This window comes from Corvus kubaryi, unplaced genomic scaffold (assembly GCF_017639235.1).
Source record: "Corvus kubaryi isolate FWS band 111438036 unplaced genomic scaffold, C.kubaryi_AGA036_p1.0 split1-37296, whole genome shotgun sequence".
Classification (NCBI taxonomy): domain Eukaryota; kingdom Metazoa; phylum Chordata; class Aves; order Passeriformes; family Corvidae; genus Corvus; species Corvus kubaryi.
In genome coordinates, this window is record NW_024582075.1 from 12,771,371 (window position 1) to 12,793,933 (window position 22,563).

Consider the following 22,563-nt stretch of genomic DNA (forward strand, 5'->3'; position numbering starts at 1 on the left):
ATAACAACACTATTACATGTTTCAGTTGTAAAACATTTCTGCTAACTTTTTTATTTTGAAAGAAAGAAATAATTGTTCGTCAAGCGTAGCTTTTTAAATAAACTTTTTTCAAAAATTCAAAATACTGGAATGATTAAGCTATTAGTTCTGATACAGAAGAAAGGAGAACCAATATGTCCTGAGATCTTGTAGATATTAAACGCATATTTCAAAATACGTATCTTAAAATCATATTTTAGGGATAAATCTGTTAAGACTAAGAGTAACCATCTGATGTATGTAAATGTATAAAGCTGAGATTAAATAAAGACTCTTTGACAGTCATCTTGTCTTTAGTAATACCTCCATATCCTTCTGGTAAGCCCTGGTAAGCTTCTGGATTTCATTTTCAGATTCTGCGGCACGTACTTGCTCTTTCTCCCAGCATTGCTGTACATCCTGTAGTTCCATTTTTAAAGTTTCTATTAAAGTCTCTCTGTCTGCACACTTAGTGTGCAGATGGTTTAACTCTTTATTGGCATCAGCCATGGTACCCTGAGCTTCCTGTAAAACAGAGTAATGTAACAGAAAGGTTGGTATAAATTTTACTTTATAAAATGCTACCTTAGTCAAGTGCTCATCATCTGAGGAAATAAACAGTCATACAACCACATGCATTCACAAGACTCCAGGCTAGGTGGACAGTATCTCTCAAGAACAGAATTTCAAAATTGACAATAGGCCTCTTCCACAGCTTGCAACTAGACAGCATTGGAAATCCATCTCTGACAGGTAAAGGCTCCATGATGCAGTGATCTTCACAGTCCCCTCTACCCCCACAAATGTGATGCAAAACACAGGAACACAACTTATCCTCTGCAGAGTGCAAAGCTCTCAGACCTATTGAAAAGATACATTATTTTCTTAAGTGAATCCCTGATCTGTTACAGCTGACTCTGTAAGCAACACAGCTGCAGTTGTCCATTGTCTTTATACGCAAGATTAAAAAAATGTGAAAGACTCTCTTTGGAGGCTTGACCATGGGAAGTAAGTAATAATCAGAAATGGTCATAAATACCATTATGTTACCAGCACCAAGATCTCACCAGGTAAACAAAGAACTTAATACGCTACCCCTTTTGAGCCAAAATGTTGTGCAGATACACCGGCTTTCCAGCACTGCTAAAGTTTGCAAAAGGTCAAACTGAAAGCATTGTTTATTTTTCGCAAAATCATAGCTTCATAGATCATAAATTCATACAAAAGATACTATCAAATTCATCAGAAAATGACAAGTTTTATTTTTCTAAATAAAAACATAAAAATATTAATGTTAAATTTCTAACACAAATGCTTTCAGACTAGATCTAGATTTTGATCATCTATACAATATTACCAAAAATTTAGAGAGATTGAAAACTGGCATATTGCATAAAAACCAGTACCCTCTGTGTGTAGCAAGCTCAGTTTTTGCATGAAGAATACAAGTATGTATTGCAAAGGGTTGCAAAAATCTTAGGTGAGTTAAAAAGGTGCTGTAACAGAAGCAGAAGTCCTAAATCTTCTGAACATAAATTAGTAAAGAAAGTTCAGAACAGATAAGAACACACCATGTGCAAGTATTCATTAATGTGAAGATTCAACGAATGTTACAGAAGAACACTGCATAAAACCACAAAGTAGCCTATTCTCAGCAAAAGAATCTGAAAAACACTGGGTTTACAGACATTCTATTTTGGCAGTAATACAATACACTACTAGTTGGGAAATTAAGTTAAAACACAACCTCAGGACTTGCTCACTCACTTGGCTATTGATTTAACCAGACAAGACATTACAAAAGTGGTGTCAGCCAAAAACAGAAAAAAAAATTTTGTTCCAAAACTAAAGGAAAGAATTCTCAAGTGTTTTTATCTGAGGTAAATTTTACTCTAAGAAATTTTATGCTGCACACTTTACAGCTGTTAAAGACAACTTGATGCATTACATGCATTGACCTTTCGGATAAACACAAAGAAAAAAAATTAACAAAAGAACAGACATCTTTAATAAAATAGACCTTCATATGCACAGAGGTAATTAAACTCCCTTTACTTTTCTTGAGAAAAACAGTTAAACAAAAAAATTACTGTTACCGATTTCAATATAAAACAATATTTTGCTAATTCATAAATGTATTTTAATTATTTCAGAAGTGCAATCATTGAAATTATGTAGCCTATAGTGGTAAGCAGAATAAAGCAGCATGGCTTCACACAAACTTGCAAAGGTAAACTCATTTGCTCAATGGAATACAATGATATAGAGACTTACTCTGATAAGAAAAAAAGATACCTTTAATCCAGAAAGATACCTTTTGCAGAACTTACAAATTTTATGCTAAATTCATTAAACCATACCTTAAGGTCTTGTCTTAAAGCACACATTTTCTCCTCAGATATCTCAAGTTCTTTTGTCATCTTTTTACACAAAGCCTTCGTTTTCTCAAGCTGTGAAAAATATGAAAGTCAAGCAGGCTTTTACAGAAAGACTGCAGTGATCTATTCAATATAATATAAAGGAAGAATTTTGTATATAAAAGTTAAAAACCAACATTTATTTCAATTCATCGAACAGCTTTTGTATGCCATACAATCTAAATAACATGCCATTACAAAAGCACTAAATAACTTTTATAATGATTTAAAAGAACCCCAAACTGAGTCCACTCTTACCTATCCTATTAACTCTCAAAACATCTGACAGAAACACAGACTCTGAAATGCACTTGAAAGCGTAATAAATTCAGATAATGATCTGGGGAGTGGTTTGAGAAAATAAGTTTTCAAGTCAGTGGCCATTTGCAGAAACTGTCCAGCTACAAGCATGGTTCTTTACTGAGCACTGGATAGTACTCTCATACTGTAAACAGCAGCAGTGTTCCAAAGAGGCACAGTGACTACTGTAGGGTTAAAAGCAACCACCCCAGAGGTTGCTTAATGTGTACCAAGGTACCATAATGTGTACCAGCTTCACTGTCTACTTTCGAAAAGGATAACAACTTATCAAAATAATCTGTATCTCTGTTTATATGATGATACTGCTAATGTCTGATATTTAAGGAGCAACTCAGAAGCAGAATACCCCATTTACAAAATTTATTAATTACTTTTGAAATCATATGTTTATTTTTATATTTTGATGTCAGGGAACCTGGCAGTACCCTTAGAAATAATTATAGTAAATTAAAGAATGCTACTGGGATATTTCCAGTCTTTTTATTGGTTTACTAGCCTTTTCCCTCTTCCCAAACATATTCTGGTGTCTGCACTATACAGAAAGTGAAAAGCTAGTTACCTACAAATCCCAAAACATTTCTACACCTTTCAGTCACACAAATTAACTAGATCTTTTCATCTAAGTTTAACATAGTAAGATAAAGATGAAACATGACAAGTTTACCAGCATATTTCACATATAAATACAGGTGTACACCTACATTAATAAATACATCAGTATGTGGGATCTTGTTGAAAATCTTTTTATAAGGAAAAGCACTAATATTTGCTTACTGTTGTGTTGCTTACTAAAACCCTTCCTATTGTGTATTAAAACATCCTGGGTTTATTGCAGAGTGCCCTTCATAGTCCCCTTGTGCATTATTGTATTATTAAAAAGTTTTATTATTAAACATATCTCACACATAAAAAGCCAAAAGCAGCATTCTCTGTGGGGGCAGGGGTAATCAAGAAGGACAGAGAACTGCCCTTTCTGTGCACCACGAAGATGCTCAGTGATCTCTGGCTCCATATGACAACTTCAGGGTCAGTCACACACAGTCCTACTGGGAAGTCTTGTGGCAGGTCATCTGTTGGTCCTGCTCTGCTTGCGATTTATTTTCCTTGACAGTTCATTCTTCTTTCTGTCAGAACACTCTCTTTGCTTTCTTAGAAGCCACCCCCTTGGTCTCCCCACTGCTGTCTCTGGCACAGTTTCACAACAAAGCACATCACTAAGCCAAAGCCTGCTGAGTCGACTTTTCAACTGTGCTGCCTATCATGTGGTGCTCCTCCTCCCAAATAACAATTCGCTGTGGGTAATATGTTCCTAGTTACTCTTCAGCTTCCAGACTTGGGTCTCAGAAGAGTTTTATAATGACTGTACACATCAGTTCTCTTATCTCACTGGGAGAGACTTAACAGCGCTTGCTGTTTAAAAAGTATAATTGTTTCCATGGTCACTTCTTTTTGTGCCCCTTGAACAAACTCAAAGGTCTTGTGGGAGACTGTTCTTCTCCCAATAAAAGGGGCAAAGCTGATAAACTTTTCTTTTTTTTTTTTAATTTTTTTAATGTGTTGACTGACTAGCTAGACTATGCATTTGTCAAAACAAAAGACAAAACCTAGAAATGAAATAGAGTGCTGGCATTTTTACAATCTTATCACACCTTGCCTTTTTGTATTTGCCAATTTTATTCAAAGACTAATCACAAGTTTGTACAAAAAGTTTTAATGGTGCAGCTAACTTCTTTCTACAGCCTTCAAAGCTATAAATTAATAAAACATTTACACTCAAGAGGAGTAATTTTGTCACACTAGCAAAACACACAACAAAATAAATGCAACACTGTAACTTCTCAGTCAGTGATACAAAAGGATAGTAGGACTGCATGAAAAACATCTGATTTTTCCAAGGGTAAGATTCCCAAAAGTGAAATATTTCCATTACTTTCTTAGATAACTTAAAGACAGTACTTTAACAGTCCTATTTTAATTGAAATTACTGTAAAATAGCTCCCAAAGAGATTCCATCCAAAACACACTCTCCTCAGAAAATTGTACCGGTTTTAAAAGTAGAGGGGAGTATGATCATTTACATAACTGATAGCAATGACTATTGACGCTCAACCATTGTGTATTAAGGAACACTGCAGTATATGCTGCCACACACAGATCATTATCTTTTAACTAAAATCCTATATATGAATGGTTTGTTATCCTAAATGTTTTTTGAAAATAACCCCGAAAGGTTGAACCAGAAAACGAAATTAAACTAGAAAGACAAAAAACTCTTCTCCCAGTCCCCACAAATGTAAGTGAAACTTCACTGTAGGGCAAGCTTAGAGAAATAGTAGTGACAGATTTTTTCTTGGGTGTACTTGAAGCTGTCAACTCAACATTCCCACTCTTCTGCCCTTTTTTACAAGCAAAGCGTATGTACTGCTGCAGGCCAAATGCAATACATAGAGAGCCAAACATTGCAAGTGTTACCTCATTAGACGTATCTTCCAGCTTGTTCTGGTAAGCTGTCAAGGTACACCTCAAAGTCTCAACGACAGAGCAGCTCAGAGGTTTATCTTTGTCCTCACAAGTGCCTGAAGGAAAACACGGAATGAAAATTAAGCCTGAAAGCCACAGAGAGAAAACTACTCACCCTGGATGCATGGTATTAGAATTAGTTAGGGCTTCAGTGACAACACAGAACACTGAAGAGCAGCCTTGTTTGCCAAGAGAGATACAGCCGTATAGCCACACTTTAACAGCAAATATAGCTGAAAGACACTTGTATAAAAGCTTTAATACAAGATATAGAACTGTAAATTCTGGGTTATATTTATACCTAATGCATTTGGTATGCAGTCTCACATATTATTTCTACCGTGGTCAAGCCTGTGTCATTCAGTCAGATAAGCCAACTTCAAAACCACACAATTACATACTTTGAAAAACATCTTGTCTGAAAGTTAAGAATGTTACACTTTTCCTGACATTATTTTGCTGTTGTGACTAAGCATGCATATAATAATGCAGTACTTCATTTACTTAAAGCCTTACCGAGCCAAAGATCACATGATTATGTTATGCTTGGAGAGGACTTAAAACGTTTTAAATTATCTTGAACTTCATTCCAAAGGAAATAATAAAAAAAAATTATCTCTCTGAAGAGTCCTACATAACAGTTCAATTACAAATCTGATATCTCCATTATATACACACTAAACATATTTATTAAACCTTGAGATGAAGACTTCTGATCTTGTTGCCTTGATTAGAGACATATGAACAAGTCTGACCAGTCCAAAGTGCATAGAACAATGTGCCAAGAAAGCAAACCAACACTGTATTGACCGAGAGGTCACAAAACGTCAGCTGATATTCAGTTTCCAAGAAGAAACTTTTTTTTTTCCTGGTGTTACACCACAATACCAGGTTACTGACAGATCATTCTTCTCAGCATTATTTATATTCCTAAGAAGCATTTATAACTTACTTGGTAACAAATTATAGTATTAACTTTTCCACAAGTTTTAATATGTTCTATAAGAAAAACTAACTTTACCAACTCTAATAGCAGCCTTATTTTGCAATAGTGAATAAATCTGTGGCATTTGAAATCCAGGAAGGCTAAACTGTCATAACTCCCATCACGGCTAAACAATGATACACGTGTTTATCACCAGTGTCATTAAGCAATTTACACAAAGTGGCTCATAAAGTCAAATCAGATACTAAAGCCTGAGCCTTTTCTTTGTCTCTCCATAAAACTTTATCAGCTAGAGGAGGTGTACTTACGTACTTGCAGGATGAGTATTTTTTAAGAATTCTATAATTAGAGTAATCTAATAAGAACAACATTCTACTAAGGCATTGTATTAAAATGATGAGATTTCTCCTGTACGCTACACATTATGCACCAATAGAACTCAGTGGAAAACTTACATAAGTGCACAGGTCAGAAAGTGTTGCCAACTTCCGTTCTGGAAATTCTTTCAATTACTTAGCCTCTTCTGTTCCAACGTTTGGTAACACCAGAAAGTATAGAGTGCTATTCAGACTGGACTAGGCGTTACACTCAAAGCAACACATACTTGCAAGATTGCTTTCAGTAATAAGAGCAAGATCTGCTCTACAGCATGCACACCCCAGTGACAGACCCCTGCCCTGTCCTATCAGCCACTCCACCTACTTACCACAGTTTCAAAAAGTCTACAGAGGGAAAAGCATGATCTTCTTAATGACACTCAGGAGCCCTATGAATCCTAGAGATGTCCCAAATAACAATGTTACACTTAAAATCAATCTAAGAAAAATTAACAAAATCTGATCTTTTTTGAGAAGCTCAGATTTCACATTGAAGAAAGCGACAAGTGACACCTCACTATAATTTTTATCACTTAACCACAGCTATAGCCTTGCACAGAGCTCTAATCCAGTCTTCTCAAGTACAAGACCAACCTCTCACTACTACCCACTATAGGAACCTTCTGCATTGATCTTGTTGCACAGAAAAAGATAAAAACTATTTTTTCATACTTGTAGCTCTAGAGAAATGGTAACACACAATTGTCATTCAGTTTAAAATAATACCTATTAGGTCAATTTAAGAGTTATCTTCCATGCCATACTTTTTGTCAAGATATCTAAATAATGTGTTTTCATTTTTTAAGTCCCAATCTGCAATGCTGTCATCAACATCATGTTTGCCAAAATTAGAATTTTGCCAGTAAACTTTCCATGCTGCCATTCCTTGCCTTTGCTGTAACCTTATTTCTAGGCAGCTCAATCTACCAACAGGAATACCACATTCAGCCTATCTGCATTAGCTGAAAACAAGCCTATGGCTTTAATGCTGCACAAATATTGTCTGTCTTCGTACAACTATGCAGGAGACATGCAATGTAATCCAAATGCACTCTGTTGTGGCAGAGGCACCATGTCAGCAATGAGATAGAAAACCCAACCCAATACTTGATGTGTACGCCCAGTATTGCCCAAGAGTTTGAGGGGAGAATTTTGGGAAAATGCCAAGTTCCACAGCAGTCTAACAGACATATACAAGTGAATAAACTCTTAAACCTGATGTTTTGGACTTTCTGCTAGCTGTACTGGGCTGGGGTAGGAAAGAGTTAATTTTCTTCATAGCAGCTCATATGGTACTGTGTTTTAGATTTTTGACCAAAACAGTACTGGTGGCCTGTATTAAATGGTGATGCTTATCAAAGCAGATAACACTCTCAGAACTTTGCACTCATTTCACTTTTTTTTCAGATTACTACAACCGCAATTACTTTTTTCCTGAATACAAACATTCCGAAGAACATACCCTGTTGAATAACTGCAAAATATGATGAACTGAAAAGATACAAAGTGAAATCATGCAAATGGACCAATAAGAATAACGATGCTGTGGAAAATTTATAAAGGTCGCTGGAAAAGAAGAACACATGGATTTAGGCTTGTTATTTTGAAATGTATAAAGAAAAGAAAAGCTTTCTAAAACTCTTTAGGTTTTAATCTCTATTGGGTTTGCGTGGGCTGGTTTTTGATAGTGGGGGTGCTTCAGGGGTGACTTCTGTGAGAAGCTGCCAGAAGTTTCCACCATGTCCAGCAGAGCCAATCCCTGGTGGCTCCAAAGATTGATGTGCCACTGGCCAAGGCTGGGCCAATTAGAAATGATGGTAACGCCTCTGTGATAACAGGTTTAAGAATAAATCAAAACAAAGGTTGTGGCACAGTTTTAATTGTGACTACAGAGGAGCAGGAGTGAGAACAAGTGAGAGGAACAACTCTGCAGACACCAAGTGGATAAGGAGGGGGAGGAGGTGCTCCAGGCACCGGAGCTCAGATTCCTCTGCAGCTTGTGAGAACCATGGTGAAGCAGCTGTGCCCCTGCAGCCCATGGAGGATGACGGGGGATGCAGAGATCCACCTGCAGCCTGTGGTGGAGTCCCACCACAGCCAGTGGATGCCTGTGATCCAGTGGAAAACCCGGTGGAGAGAGGCTGGAGCAGCTTGTCCTTGGAGGACTGCACCCTGTGGAAGAGTGACCCATGCCGCAGCACTTTGGGGAGCACTGTTGCTGGTGGGATGGACTCACATTGCAGCAGGTCACACAGAGCTGTTGCTCATGAGATGGAGCCACACTGGAGAAGTTTTCAGTGATCTGTCTCCCGTGGGAGGGACCCCAGGGTGCAGCAGGGGAATGACCCCTCTCCCTGAGCAGCGGGAGAAGCCACGAGTGATGAACTGACCAAAACCCCCATTCGCTGTCTCCTTGCACCACTGGGGTAGGAGGTAGAGCTGGAAGGAGGAGGGGTTGGGGGAAGGTGGTTTTTTAAGGGCTTATTTTACTTCTCATTATCCTGCCCTGATTTTGTTAGTAGTAAGTTCACTTCATATCCCTAAGTCGAGCCTGTTTTGCCCATGATGGGATTTGCTGAGGGATCTCTCCTGGTCCTTACCACAACCCATGAACCCTTCGTTAAATTATCTGTTCTCTGTCCAGCTGCAGAGAGGAGTGAGTGAGCAGCTTTCACGGGTGCCTGGCATCAGCCCAGTGTCAACCTATGACATGATCTTAAAAATATAGTTTTATCTTCTCTTTACTATATAGCCTAAAAATCTCAGTCTAACTGGCACTTGAATTAAGGGGCGGGATCTTTAGTGTTGGATCTTAATAATGACAGATTTTTAAGTAGATCTCCTAATCCCTTGAGTTCAAAGTTGACCACAACAAGAAGACTGCCTGGTCAGCTGCGGCTCATATAGCCCCTCATCTAGTAATTAGACTACAAAGATTTGTTTAAGATTTTAACTTTTATTGGCACCTAGGCATTCCCATTTCAAATATAATAACCATTTTTTTAAATTTTAATAAATACTATTAGATACAAAAATTTGTAACTACACCAGAGGAATAATATAATAATGCAAAAGCATTAAAAATTAAGTTTCCAACTTAGAAGCATAGCAAATATGTAGAACAAATGTCTTAGTCGATGTCTATTTTAATATTAGCTGTGAAGACTCAGTCAATCCACTGCAAAACTAAATTTTACTATCTGCCTCAAGAGCCTCTTCAGAGATGCTGAAGTTTGAAAAAAAAAGATCACTTTAAATTAATTTTTTAAAGTTTACCTCTAACAAAGCAAATTAATACTGAAGGTACTGTTATTGAATTTCTAATATAGAAACAAGTGAAAGCTGTTCTCAGCAAGGTTTACAATCCAAAAGACAATTGCTGCTTTGGAAACTGCACTTTGGCAGCAGCATCCAGCTCCCCTAGGAGTTTCTTAAGTCTCTCTGAGCACGTGGAACTTTGCAAAACTGTGGGAAACATACAGTCTTAAAGAGATTTTCAACTGTAAACCTACAGGTACTATCATTGAAATTACATTTATAATTATTGAATAAAACTGATACCACCTCCAAAACAAAAAAATCATATAGCCTATGCAAGGAAATCAATACAACACAGAATCAAGGCTTGCCTTTTAATGACAAGAGAAATCCCAAGAAGTTGTTTCCTTACTGAAATTTAACAGCAGCAGGCCCTAAAAAAAGTCATTTTGTGACGACACAAAAATATGTGTCTTCATTTAATAATGTTTTTAACAAAACATTTATGTCTGTCGTTGCTAAAAAATGCAAAAACATAGCACAATATACATAAAATAAACCCATTTGCTCTGTAAGCCACATTTTACTTGTTTTCTTCCAGTTTACTTTCACTGTAAATTTGAAGCATTTTATGTCTAGTATATAATTTTTCTAACAGGAATTACAGTTTTAAATGAAGATTTTTAAAAGTGTTCAATTTTCAGCTTTAAAATAAATCACTAGCTTGATGTTAAAGTTCATCTTGTTTACATTAGCCACTATTTCAAATGTCTAACTAGGCAGCAGTTTGTTGAGTCTGATACAAAAATTATATGTAAAGCCAGGTAGCAGAGTGACAACCAGGGACTTACAATTAATTTTAATGAAAACAGAGAAATATTTGTTCTGTATGAGATTAAATGAATGTAACATAGTACTGGTCCACAATCAACTGTAAAAAGTATTGTGTTGCATCATGTGTCCTACACAACCTTTTTGAATATATGACCTTTAAGTTGCTGAAGGTTGCCTCAGAATTTGGCTCAGTTCAGGCAAAACATCTGTTCCCTTTGCAGGTATACTGTAAGGACTTTTTTCTCAGTTGGATTTAGAGCACAGCAAGTGAGCCCTTTTCTGACCGATCATATACACCCCAGCATTTGTAAATCAAGCTCTGGGCTGACAACAGCAGGTCCACAATCCGTCACCCTTTCTCAGCTAGCAAGGCCATTTGACTGCTGTGAGAACTGCTCTTATCATGTCATCAAATCAAAGCATGTTGAGAAGAGGGAATGCAAGAGGCATCTGCAGAATTCCCACAATGTAGTGACTTTGGAACATTGACAGATGCATCTGTCATTTTATACCTTCAACTAACCTGCTGTCCGCTGGCCTGACATAGCAAAGCTGTCCAAGAGTAACTCCAGCTCTCTCATGTTGTTTTCATACGTCTCTGTTAGAAAGACCTGGTGTTTCTTGGCCTTTATTTGACAGGAGGAACAGACAAGACAAGAGGGGGCAGGGAGAGAACACATTAAAATAAGTAAACAGAAGAAGTACACATCACAATGATATACTTATTCCTCTTTAAATTTCTCTTATATTTCTTTGTATGTCTTTTCTTGAGCCAAGAGATCTAACATGACATAACAAGTAAGTAATACAGAACCCTGTAACACACAACATAAAACTAAAGGACTTCAAAAGAAAAACAAAAGATGGTTGTACAAAAACTTAGTCTTCATAATCTTCTGCTTTAGAAGTACCTTAATGGACATTAAATTCTGTCCATCTATGCAAGCAGTGAAATCTATTGTTATACCCTACAAGGGCATTCAGAAAGACACCAAACTACTGGCAGACAGGCTAGAAATCCATGATTTGGCACTCAGTCAAATCCCACACCTATTCTCATTGCAAACCTGCCTACTTCAATTGTTAATATCTTCCATGCTAGATAGGGATTTCTTCAATACCAAAAACTCATCCTTATGCATGGAACATAAAGCTACACAGTTCTTCAGCCCCCATCACTGAATTTTCTTAAAGAAAGCTATCCACTAAGTGCAGTCTATTGTTCAAATCTAGACACCAAATTTTTTGAGGCCAGAAAAGAACTACAGCAGATTTTTTAAATCACTACAATAGAAAGACTATACCAAATCATTCCTTCAATTTATATCTGATATTATAACTTGCAGTTTTCAAAGACATGCATCCAATAATTCCAGACAAGACCTTTTGGGTATATGTAGTTTTGATGTCTCAAGGAAATGTATGATTTTAGCTGCTGACTGACAAAAAGTAATATACCTCAGCAATTTAGAAAACCCAAAAGCAGCAAAAATAAACAAAAACCAACCATCCCTACCCCCCACCCCAATTCAAGAGGAAACTAGATTTAAATAACTTCACGATTTTCTTATGACAAAGGTTATGGTCAAAGATGTCTCATGACTTTCAACTGCTCAATTTATTTCCATTCTAAATTCTAACACCTGTTTGGGTAATTCCCATTTCTACTTGGTAATGGAAAGTTAACCTTTTTTATTGAGCAAAATTCTACTGTTTTTTATCACATCCAGAAACTGTTGCTTTAGTTATGCTTCACTGCATGTCAAAGAACCCAGGCAATTTCTCATGTGTGGGAAACATCCTCTCCAGGAAAACTGCTACATACTGGTAGCATATAACTGTCAGGATAAAAAAACCCAAGAAATGCGTTTAATTCTCTGCAGTGTTCTTCACTATTCAGTTTAAATATTTTATAAATTTGCTTTACTCTTTCAATTTTAATTATATGTACTGTATATCAACTAATATATTATTCATATGTGTATTTCAGTGTTAGGTCCCCTGTAGCATTTACACACTTTTCCTTGTGTGAGAGTTTGTACTACACTTCATAAAGAATTTCCAAGTCACTTCTATATATTGAAAAATAGCCAAGGTTTAATTCCTACTCCATAAAATTATCTATATAAATAGAGCTTGTAAATGCTGAGATCCAGTAAAAATATTTTATGGGATGCAAGCACATTAAACTAATTTACTCTCAGGTACTTACATCATCTCCAAGACCTCACAAATTAAAAATAAGAAAATACAACAATATGAAAACATCATAATAAAATAAATGCTCTTTTTACATAAAATACTCCAGCACAGAGAAGGTCAGACTAAATCTTCCCAGACAAACATTTTCCTGTGGAAAAGTCAAATGTGAGAATTTTTTTTCAATCTTCTCATCCAATTTTTCCATTTTGTTTAGTTTATTTACCATAATTTAGTCAGTGTGTTCCAGTCTACTCAGCCTTCACCACTTTTCTGTGCTTTACTTGCTAACTGTATCTACACTTCCTAAGTCAATTTTAATCCTTTTTCAACAGTAATACAGATCAAAAGGAAATTACTTAGACTAGCCAGTCTCTCTACACTTGAACTGCAAAATATTTAGTATCTTTCTAACTTCCATTTTCAATCACTGTCCCCATTATCAGAAACTGAAGAAAAAAACACTGTAAATTACACTGCTGAAAATCCAGGCACAGGTTAAGAGACCAGAAGGATCTATTATTGATCTGATTTCTTATGTCTCACTGACAGGTATCTAATAAGAATGTATACAGTCATAAAATCATGACTCAATTTAAGCTGACAGGACCTGTGGAGGTCATCTGATCCCACTCCCCACTCAGAGCATGGTATGCTCAAAGTCAGGTTAGGCTGCTCTGAACCTTGTTCAGTCAAGTTTTGAGTATCCTCAAAGATGGTGTTTCAGCAAACCCTCCAGGCAGCCTGCTCCAATATCTCACAAGCCTCATAGTGAAGGTTTTTGTTTTCTCCTTACAGGTAATTATAACTTTCCTGTTTTCTCTTATACTTGTAATGCACAGATATAAGGGGAGCATAGCTCCATCTCCTCCACAAGCACCCACTTGATAGTTTATAACAGTAGCTATTTTCTCCTTAGTTTTCTTCAGTCTGAAAAAATACAGGGAGTATGCATAATACTTCACTTTGAAAAGGAAAATGGAGTGCACGAGTATAGAGTCAAACACAATCAATTGCAGCTGCCAGATACAACTATTCCAGGAGATGTGATTACAATCCTTCTCAACAACTCCATCCATCAACACGTTTGTTAGGGGATGCCATTCCCATAGAACTGCTGGAAAAGTACAGGTGTAAGCGTTTCCTAGGTTATTTCAAAAGGGAAATCAGGTGACAAAATTACTAAAGCCTTTATATAAGAGAGTTTCCTTCACAGACCACATTAGCAGAAACAGGTGGAAGAATATTTGTAAAGTAAGTCTTCTGCTGACTTTGCTTGACTTCCTGTACGCCAGCATGGACCATTCTTGACCTAGATAGTGATCCTTGAAAACAACCTTGAAAGCCAAAGGCAGGAGGCCTGTATAGGTATGCAGGGAACTCCTGACTAAATTCAAGTATTAATAGGAAGCATAAGGAAGGTTGTTCAAACATAGTAAACTTGGAAAAATACAGAGACATTGTTCAAGCCTAGAGGGATATGTTTAGGAATGCCAAAATCCACCTAAAGTTGAATCAGGCATGGGATGTGAAGAGAAACAGAAAAAGCTTTCTGAAGTACATCACCTGCAAAAAGAGGACTAGGCAAAATGTGGGCCCATTACTGATGAGGCAGTGATCTGGTGACTAGGACAGAGAAAAAGCCTTCTCATTGCTTTTTTCATCTCAGTCTTCACTGGCAGAATCTGCCTTTGAGAATTCCAGGTCCCTGAGATTAGTGGCATTTCCATGAACACTTGAGAACTTAAAATTCTCAAAATATACTAGAAGTGTTTCCTATACTTCCCAAAGACAATTCTCATCTTCACAATATATTTCAAACTGAAGGCTAAAAACCTGATAACATGGGAGAAAAATCATACCTTCTGAACCCAGAATATATGTTGAATTTTAGCATGCACAATGCTTCCTTGAAACAAACTTCATATCCTTAAAAAAGGGTCCTATTATCATACAACAACTCTTGAGGACAAAAACCTTTTAGTAGAAAATGTGCTTAGCAACATATTTATTTAATCACCAATTTCAAAACACAATTGTCCTTTCAAAGAAATTAAAGAGAAGCCAAGCATTTTTCATTAAAAATACTGTAGACCCCAATGAGGAGAAAATCTTTTTTCCAAACACCTTGTATCTGTATCTGTAAGGATAACCTGGACTATTCAGAAAACCAACTGCTTATAAAATTATTCCACTCACTGTCAGACTTGTGTTAATCTTCCAGAAGGGTATTTTTATTTATCTGGACAATTTCCTACTACCGTGGTTGTAGACGTATTTTCCTTAACTACCAGTATTTGATTTTTGTTCCTGTTCCATACAGAAATTATGTCTCATTGTTTTTTCAGCATTTTCCAAAAGCCATGGTTTGCTAAAATAAATGTAAATTTTACGCAGAGTTCCAGGACAGCCCACAGAACCTGATACTGCAAATGTGCATCTGTATCTCAAGTTCAATAACCTTTTAAAAATAAACATGTGGGCAGGACTGTGAGGCCTTACCTTAACAAACCACTGCAGCAGTATGCAGGGAGCTGGGGTCCAGTTGTACAATGAACTGCCATTACTCCTGAGGAACTTTCTCTACTTTGTTTACAGTTACAAGGGGTTCCTGGGGGGCTCTCTTGCACATGGATTAATTCACCCACACAGTCTGAAGTACAAATCCCAGCTGGTGATGGCAGAGTAAGAGCCAAATCCACAACTATCCACATGGCCACCAAAGAGCAGCATGTTCAGATACTGCTGTATCAAAGTGGTCATGTAAATTCTTTACAAAAGTATCCGAACGTTTACCAGGCATGACCTTGGGGGCAGCAAATCAAAGCATTTACAGTAATACAAAAGACTGCTCCACAGTTCACAAAACACGGGTTTTACTCAAGTGATGCTCTGTAAAGCAGGAAAGTGGCACAAATTTTTCAGCAACCAGGCATAAATTGTAGTAAAAAAACCAAACCAAAACAAAACCAACACTCTCACCACCAAACTCTCTCCTTGGGCTACTACTTATTTTTGCTCAAGTTATCAAACTATTGAATACTTCTTTTATTTTCTTATATCGGCTGGAATATTCAAAAAATCTACAGAAGGATCTGGCCACATGTAAATTAAATACAATCACTCAAGAAATTTAGTATCTCAGTCTTACAAAATGCTCAAATTTTATTGGAACTATTCTTGTCCCACAAACACAGATTTGTAACAACGTTTCGTGGGAAAGAATGTTATGAAATATCTCTTTGGGTTTTAGGGTTTATTTTTTTTCCAAGTCAGAAAATTTTTTGAGAACTGCAGCTTTAAATTCTAGATTCTTGTCTTTGAACACCAGGACAACACAGCTTGAGTGACCGCTGCACTTCCCGAATAAATTAAAAATTGGTTTGTTTGCAGAAGATCATTTAAGCATATGCTTCAGACTGACTAGTTTTCTTAAATTAGGACAGAAATAGAAGTAGCATCTGGGAAGAAACACTCCTACCTATATTAAGGCAAGAAAAAAAAGAGTCAGGGTAAAACAACACTTAACAATCGTTAGCACAAAATTAATGAAGAGTGTGTATTAGGATTGCGATTCTTTTTTTTAACTGAAAGAAATTGTCCACATTAAATTGCATAGATGACATTTACATCTTTGCTATTGTGTACCAGTTTCTACTCAACAGAATTTGTAGAAAAGAATTATAATCCTCAGGGTGCTTCATTGTCTGTTCAGTCAATACCTAGGCCACTTCTATTAAAGAACAATTGTTAATGTGTACATCTTGGAACTAGATTCTCAAACACTTCTGTTCTGACATTCAGTGTACAATAACCTACAAGGCTTTTACGGACAGCTGAGATGCAAACAGAGCATGACTGCAGGCATGGCTGTAAGAGAAAGATTTACATGCCACGGGGAGAAAGACAGGCTGTGTGTAATCTACTACACAGTTTATAGACAAATTATGCTAGTTCTGATAGAATCTATAAAAAGGGCTGGAAATGTCTTCCAAATTAAAGGAATTTATACTAAAATACAGTATTTAAATTATTTCACTTTCCTAACATGCATTCCGGTGAACTGCCAAGTTCTCCAAATTTCAATATGCATTTCTCATAAAATAAAGGTTTAACATCTCCTGTTTGTCCCATACTAAGATCAACCACAACTAGGTACTAGAAATGTAAATATCCCAAGTAACTTAAAACTCCTAAAGACACCTCTTATTCTTTCCACGAGGCAGGAATACAGCTGGGGCTGTTTCATTTTAAACCAAGTTAAATCACAATGGCCATTCTTCTAAATTCGTATCCTTGAAACTAAAAAATTCTAGAAACCCTAGCTAGAAATAAGACAAGCTTGAGACCAATTTATTCAAATAAACATAATGTAAATATTGAGAGCCTTCTCATGCTGAGCACTCATAAGCAGTTTTGTTTGATAGTAACAGATCCTACCACATTCGATCCATGCAAGTTTCTGGCACACTTCTGCCACATGGTGATATTTAAAATTACAAGCAGAATAACTACTTAACTTGACATTCAACTGATCCATTAAGGGAAAAAAAAGCACTTTTTCATACAAAGTTTCAAAATAATGAACTTTTTGTATCCTACAAATATTTTACAAACAGAAACATTAACTTGTATGTTAAGAGTACCGTGAGAAACCAACTTAAGATTACCAGACTGAAGTGGAAAAGACATATTCAGGGTGTCTAATAATAGTACAAAATATAAGAAAGTAATTAACAGATCAAGAAAGCGGGAGGGGGAAATAAAGGGAAGAGAATGCACTGGCAGTTTCACACAATTTTAGTATAGGTAAAGGGAAGCCTAGTAACAGTATACTGAATGCAATTTATACTTAGTTTCTGCTATAGTCTTCTGCTTTTTGATTTTGGGAAGAAAAATAACAAAAAAGCTGTCTATACTGAGTAAACAAGACCACACACAGGCACTCCTGCTTCCCAAACAAATACGAAAGTCTTCAGGAAAAATACAAAGCCATCCAAGGTGATAAAAATCTAATCCCATGGGGGACCTCTAATACAGCTCCTCAGAAAATGAGTTATTTTTATTACCTGTTCAAGACAATCTTGTGGCTTGAAATCATTCCAGTAAAGTAAAACAATTACAACAACCTGCTATCTGAATAAGACAGTTCTTTCAAGTGGGGCAATCTATTTGCTTTTACATTTCAGTAACACAATGTTTATATTGAGTACACCATTTAATACTGTTGCCATTACCAAAAAACCTTAGCATGAATAGAATTTTGTCCTGAATTCTCATCACATATAACATACATTTTACTAAGGAATTTTTCTTTGTATTCTTTTTGTGCCTGATAAAATGATTTTTTCAGGTTGACTAAGGCAGCAAATGTCTTTTAATACTTTAATCCTTGCATTGAAGAAGCTGTGTCCTCCCAAAAGAAGGCGGCTTTTTTAATTTTATTTTTCCTCAATTTATTAATTACCCATCTACCTGGGAAGTGGATAACACTAAGACAATGTATGGAATAACTCCATCAGCTGAAGAGTAGACACAAACAAATCTGAAGACTCTCTGATGCAGATCTCTACTCCTATATACTGAATAGCACAATGCCTGTCAGTAGCAGTGAAGAGCTACTTCCCTGAATGTGGGTCATCTCCTACACTCATAGGTCCAAGAGAAAGGAAGAAGAGAAATTCACAAGTTTAGAAAAAAAAATTGGCTAAGTATAGAAATACTATAAATGCTACTACACAATGAAGAAAGATAGGGTTTTCTAGATCATAGAATTATAGAATAGATTGGTTTGGAAGGAACCTTAAAGTTCATCTAGTTCTAATGATCCTGCTGCAAACAGGGACACCTAGTGCTAGACCTAGTGCTCAGAGTCTCATCCAACCCAGCCTTGAACTCTTCCAAGAATAGGGCATCCACAACTTCTGTTATGAGAACAACCTGTTTAAGTGCCTCACCACTCTCACAATAAAGAATTTTTTCCTACTATCTGATGTAAACCTTCAGTTTGGAGCAATTCCCTTTGTCATGTTACTACATGCCCTTCTGAAAAGACTCTATTCATTTTTCCTGTAAGCTCCTTTCAGGTACTGGAACGTCACAATTAGGCCATCCTAAAGCCTTCTCTTCTCCAGGCTGAACAAACTCAAGTCTCTCAGCCTTTCCTCATAGCAGAGCTGCTCCATCCCTGTGATAACTTGGTGGCCTCCTCTGGACTCTCTCCAACAGGTCTATGTCCCCCCTGTGCTGGGGACCCCAGAGCTGGATGCAGCACTGCAGGTGGGGTCTCACCAGAGCAGAGCAGAGGGCAGAATCCCCTCCCTGGCCCTGCTGCCCACCCTGCTTTGGATGCAGCCCAGGACATGTTTGGCTTTCTTTCTTTCAGGAGAGTCACATCCAGCCTCTCATTCCTCAGCACTCCCAAGTCCTTCTTGGCAGGGCTGCTCTCCAACTGTTCATCCCCTAGCCTGGGCTGACACCGGGGGCTGCCCTGACCCAGGTGCAGCACCTTGCACTTGGTCTTGGTAAACATCCTGAGATTTTCACGGGCCCACTTCTCAAGCTTGTCCAGGTCTTTCTGGATGGCATTCTATCCTTCAGATGTGTCAACTGCACCACTCAGCTTGGTGTCACCTACAAATTTGCTGAGGGTACACTCCTATCCCTTCATTTATGTCATTAATGAAGATATCCTAAGCTTTTTGCTTTGACCGTCCTGCTATTGAAGAGGATAGCAAAATTGTTATTCAAAGTTGTGGTGGGTAGAGACAGTGGAAGGCACCAACTCCTAATATAAAAGGAAAAAGATTTCATGAAGTAATTCTGTAAAATATATCCAATATGACAAATGCAGAGCAAGCAAAACATAAAAACGCAATCAACTAAAAACTTTGTCACCTTCAAATAAGGCATTTTCAAAAATTTTTGCAGTCAAATGCTTGCACTAAAAAAAAACCATTATTTGAAACAGAAATAAGCAAGCCTACAATGGTTACTAATCAAACCTGAGAAAAAAACAGCTTGTGTAGGAAGGTACAACATTCGTCACACAAAATCATAATCCGTATCTACAAATTGTCTTCTTCATTAGGAATGCAGAGGCTGGTTACTCTTGACTCATAGCCATACTTTTGAAACAATTGTTTTCTGCAAATAACTCCTCAGTTAAATACTAGCTGTATCACTAAAAATGCATTTTTGAATTCGCTTCTCCAGTATCTTAGCTATATTTACTCGTTTCACAAAAAAAAGTAATATAAATAAAAAATCGAAGTAACACAAAGTCAGATTTATTCCACATCTTGGCACAGCAAATGCAGATTATGTTCACAGGATGTTTAAAAAAACCTAAACAACGAGTGCCATAGGCTGTTTGTCTTACCATTGCAAGTTCCATCTGTAATTCTCTGCAGCTTTTTTCAGCATTTCCTAGTCTTGCAGAGAGGTCTATAATTACCTTCTTCTTTTCCTCAATCACTTCTTTCATTTGATTGTTTGAGGAGAAACACTCTCTTTCCAATCTGGAAAGTTTCAACATTAGAACACTTTTATCAAAAATACTTATGTCAAGTATTCTACATATTTTTAAAAGATAATCTATGGGTATCACATCACGTTAACACATCATACAACTTCTGAAGCTGCTCCCCTTATTTTTTTTTTAACTGAAGAAACTTATATATTCCTTCTAAGAAAAACTTATCAGTTATGGTTATGTTCTTTTCCATTACCAAGGCTTGTGTTTTAGACTTCCGGTCATAAATTAATTTGATCATTTGGATATGGGCTCCAGATTACATGTAATAAACAAAAGTCATCGTATTTTAATTAACACATTAGTTCTCTTCAGAAAGACATCACATCTTGCATCATCAATACTGATTTCAAGTACAAAACTTGCTCCTGAAGTTTCCCCGTACCTGACTATATTCTTGCCCTGGTTCTGGCCAGAACAGGGTTCATTTTTGCAGTAGCCAGGAGTGGGCATGGTTAGGACCTGGAGGTTATTCTATACCACCTCATGTCTTTTTCTGGGGACAGGGGAAGGGCTCCCTTGTGGGTAGCATGACAGAGGGACTGGGTATGGTTGGGGGTTTCCACAGGGAGCAATCACAGGTGAATCAATGGCTTTTTTTTTCTTGTACACCTTGTCATTACTATTGTTGCTGTTACAGTTTGTCGTCTTATTTCATTGTTGTGTCCAGTAAACTGCCCTTATCTCAACCCATGATCTTTACTTTTTGTTACTCCAATTCTCTTCTCCAGCCCATCACAGAAGGAGGAAGAAGAGGAGGGGGGGAATGATCGAGCGGCACACAGTTTGGAGTGTTTCTGTAGGAACACTAAATTGGGGAATACCATTCCTAAACCATGACAATTCTACTCAGAATGGCATGATTTCAACAGCACATAATTCAAAATTTCAAGCAATTCTTGTACTACATCAGTCCTCCTGGTATTCAAGAAAACAAATATATAGAAAGCCTGGCATTGATAAAAAGGTGGGTCATGAGAAAACCACAAGGCCAGTCAACAGCATATAGGAGACACAGAGAGGGACAGGAATCCATGGGAAAATTTTGAAGGATTGCCTAAGTATATAGGGATGGAAAGGAGGTGCCTCAGGAAAGGCAATTAGCATTTGCAAAAGATGACAAAGACAAGTAGAAGGGATTTTACCACTATCATGGTAGGAAAGAAAACATGAACAGACTTCGACACAAAACAGCTATTTTATCAACAGCAGAGAGAGAAGGTCACCATACTCACCGCCTTTTTTTCCTCAATCTTCCCTGACAAGGTCTACTCCCAAGCCTCTATGATCAGTAAAAGGACACAAAAAGGAGAACAATTGCAAGCAATAGGTGAGGATTGAGTTTGAGATAACCTGTGAGAACTCAACCCATAGAAGTTGAAGAGGCCAGCTCACCTACACTCAAAGGTTCTGACAAAGCTAGCCAATGTCAAAGTGACATTGCTTGTTATCATCACAAAAGGTCACAAAAATTGGGGGAAGTCCCCGGCAAATGAAGAAAGGCAAATGTCGCACTTATATTTGGAAAAGGTCAAAAGGAGAAGCCAAAGAACTATAAGCGAGTGAGCTTCATTTCAGCCCTGGAAGGTTACAAAGCAAATCCTTCTAGAACAACTTTTTGGGCTCATGAAAGAGGCAAAGGTGATTAGGAATACTCAGGGAGGATTCACCAAAGCTTAATCATGTCTGACCAACCCAGTTAAATTCCATGATAAAATGATCAGGGCTGTGGACAAAAGGAGGGTGAGTAGTAGTTTTAGCACTTTCCCACAGAGCTATTTTTACAGCTACGTTACAACTTAAGTCTAGATATGTGAACTACAACATTGATAAAAGTGGTTTGATGGTAAAGCCCAGATGGTAGTAGCTGGAATGGGTGTAATACTGTAGAGGTCTGTATTAGATCTGTTTAATGGCTTTATCCATCACCTGGAATAAGCCAAGAGTGCAATCTCACAAGACCTGCAGCTAACAGTGAACCGGGTGTGGGTAGATCACGACACAATACAATTGATACGCTCAACAGAAGAGCTGCCATTCTCTAGTCACAGAGAAAGAACAGGCCAGAATGAACCTTCTGAGATTCCACAATGACATGTGCAAAGACCTGCATTTAGGAAGAAAGACTATCCTAAAGTG

The 22,563-nt window shown here is 37.2% G+C and overlaps 1 protein-coding gene across 6 annotated transcripts in view; it reads right to left on the reverse strand.

Annotated features, from left to right (window-relative positions):
• The window catches only part of CCDC171 (coiled-coil domain containing 171), a 157,702-nt gene that overhangs the window by 98,192 nt on the left and 36,947 nt on the right, over positions 1 to 22,563 (reverse strand). For all 6 annotated transcript variants that reach the window (XM_042012696.1, XM_042012695.1, XM_042012694.1 and 3 more), the window contains exons 9-13: positions 20,272 to 20,410; positions 11,215 to 11,317; positions 5,229 to 5,332; positions 2,379 to 2,468; positions 343 to 543 (exon numbers count right to left, since the gene is read on the reverse strand). In XM_042012696.1, coding sequence (XP_041868630.1) covers positions 343 to 543; positions 2,379 to 2,468; positions 5,229 to 5,332; positions 11,215 to 11,317; positions 20,272 to 20,410 — 637 coding nt within the window. The remainder of the gene's footprint in view (positions 1 to 342; positions 544 to 2,378; positions 2,469 to 5,228; positions 5,333 to 11,214; positions 11,318 to 20,271; positions 20,411 to 22,563) is intronic.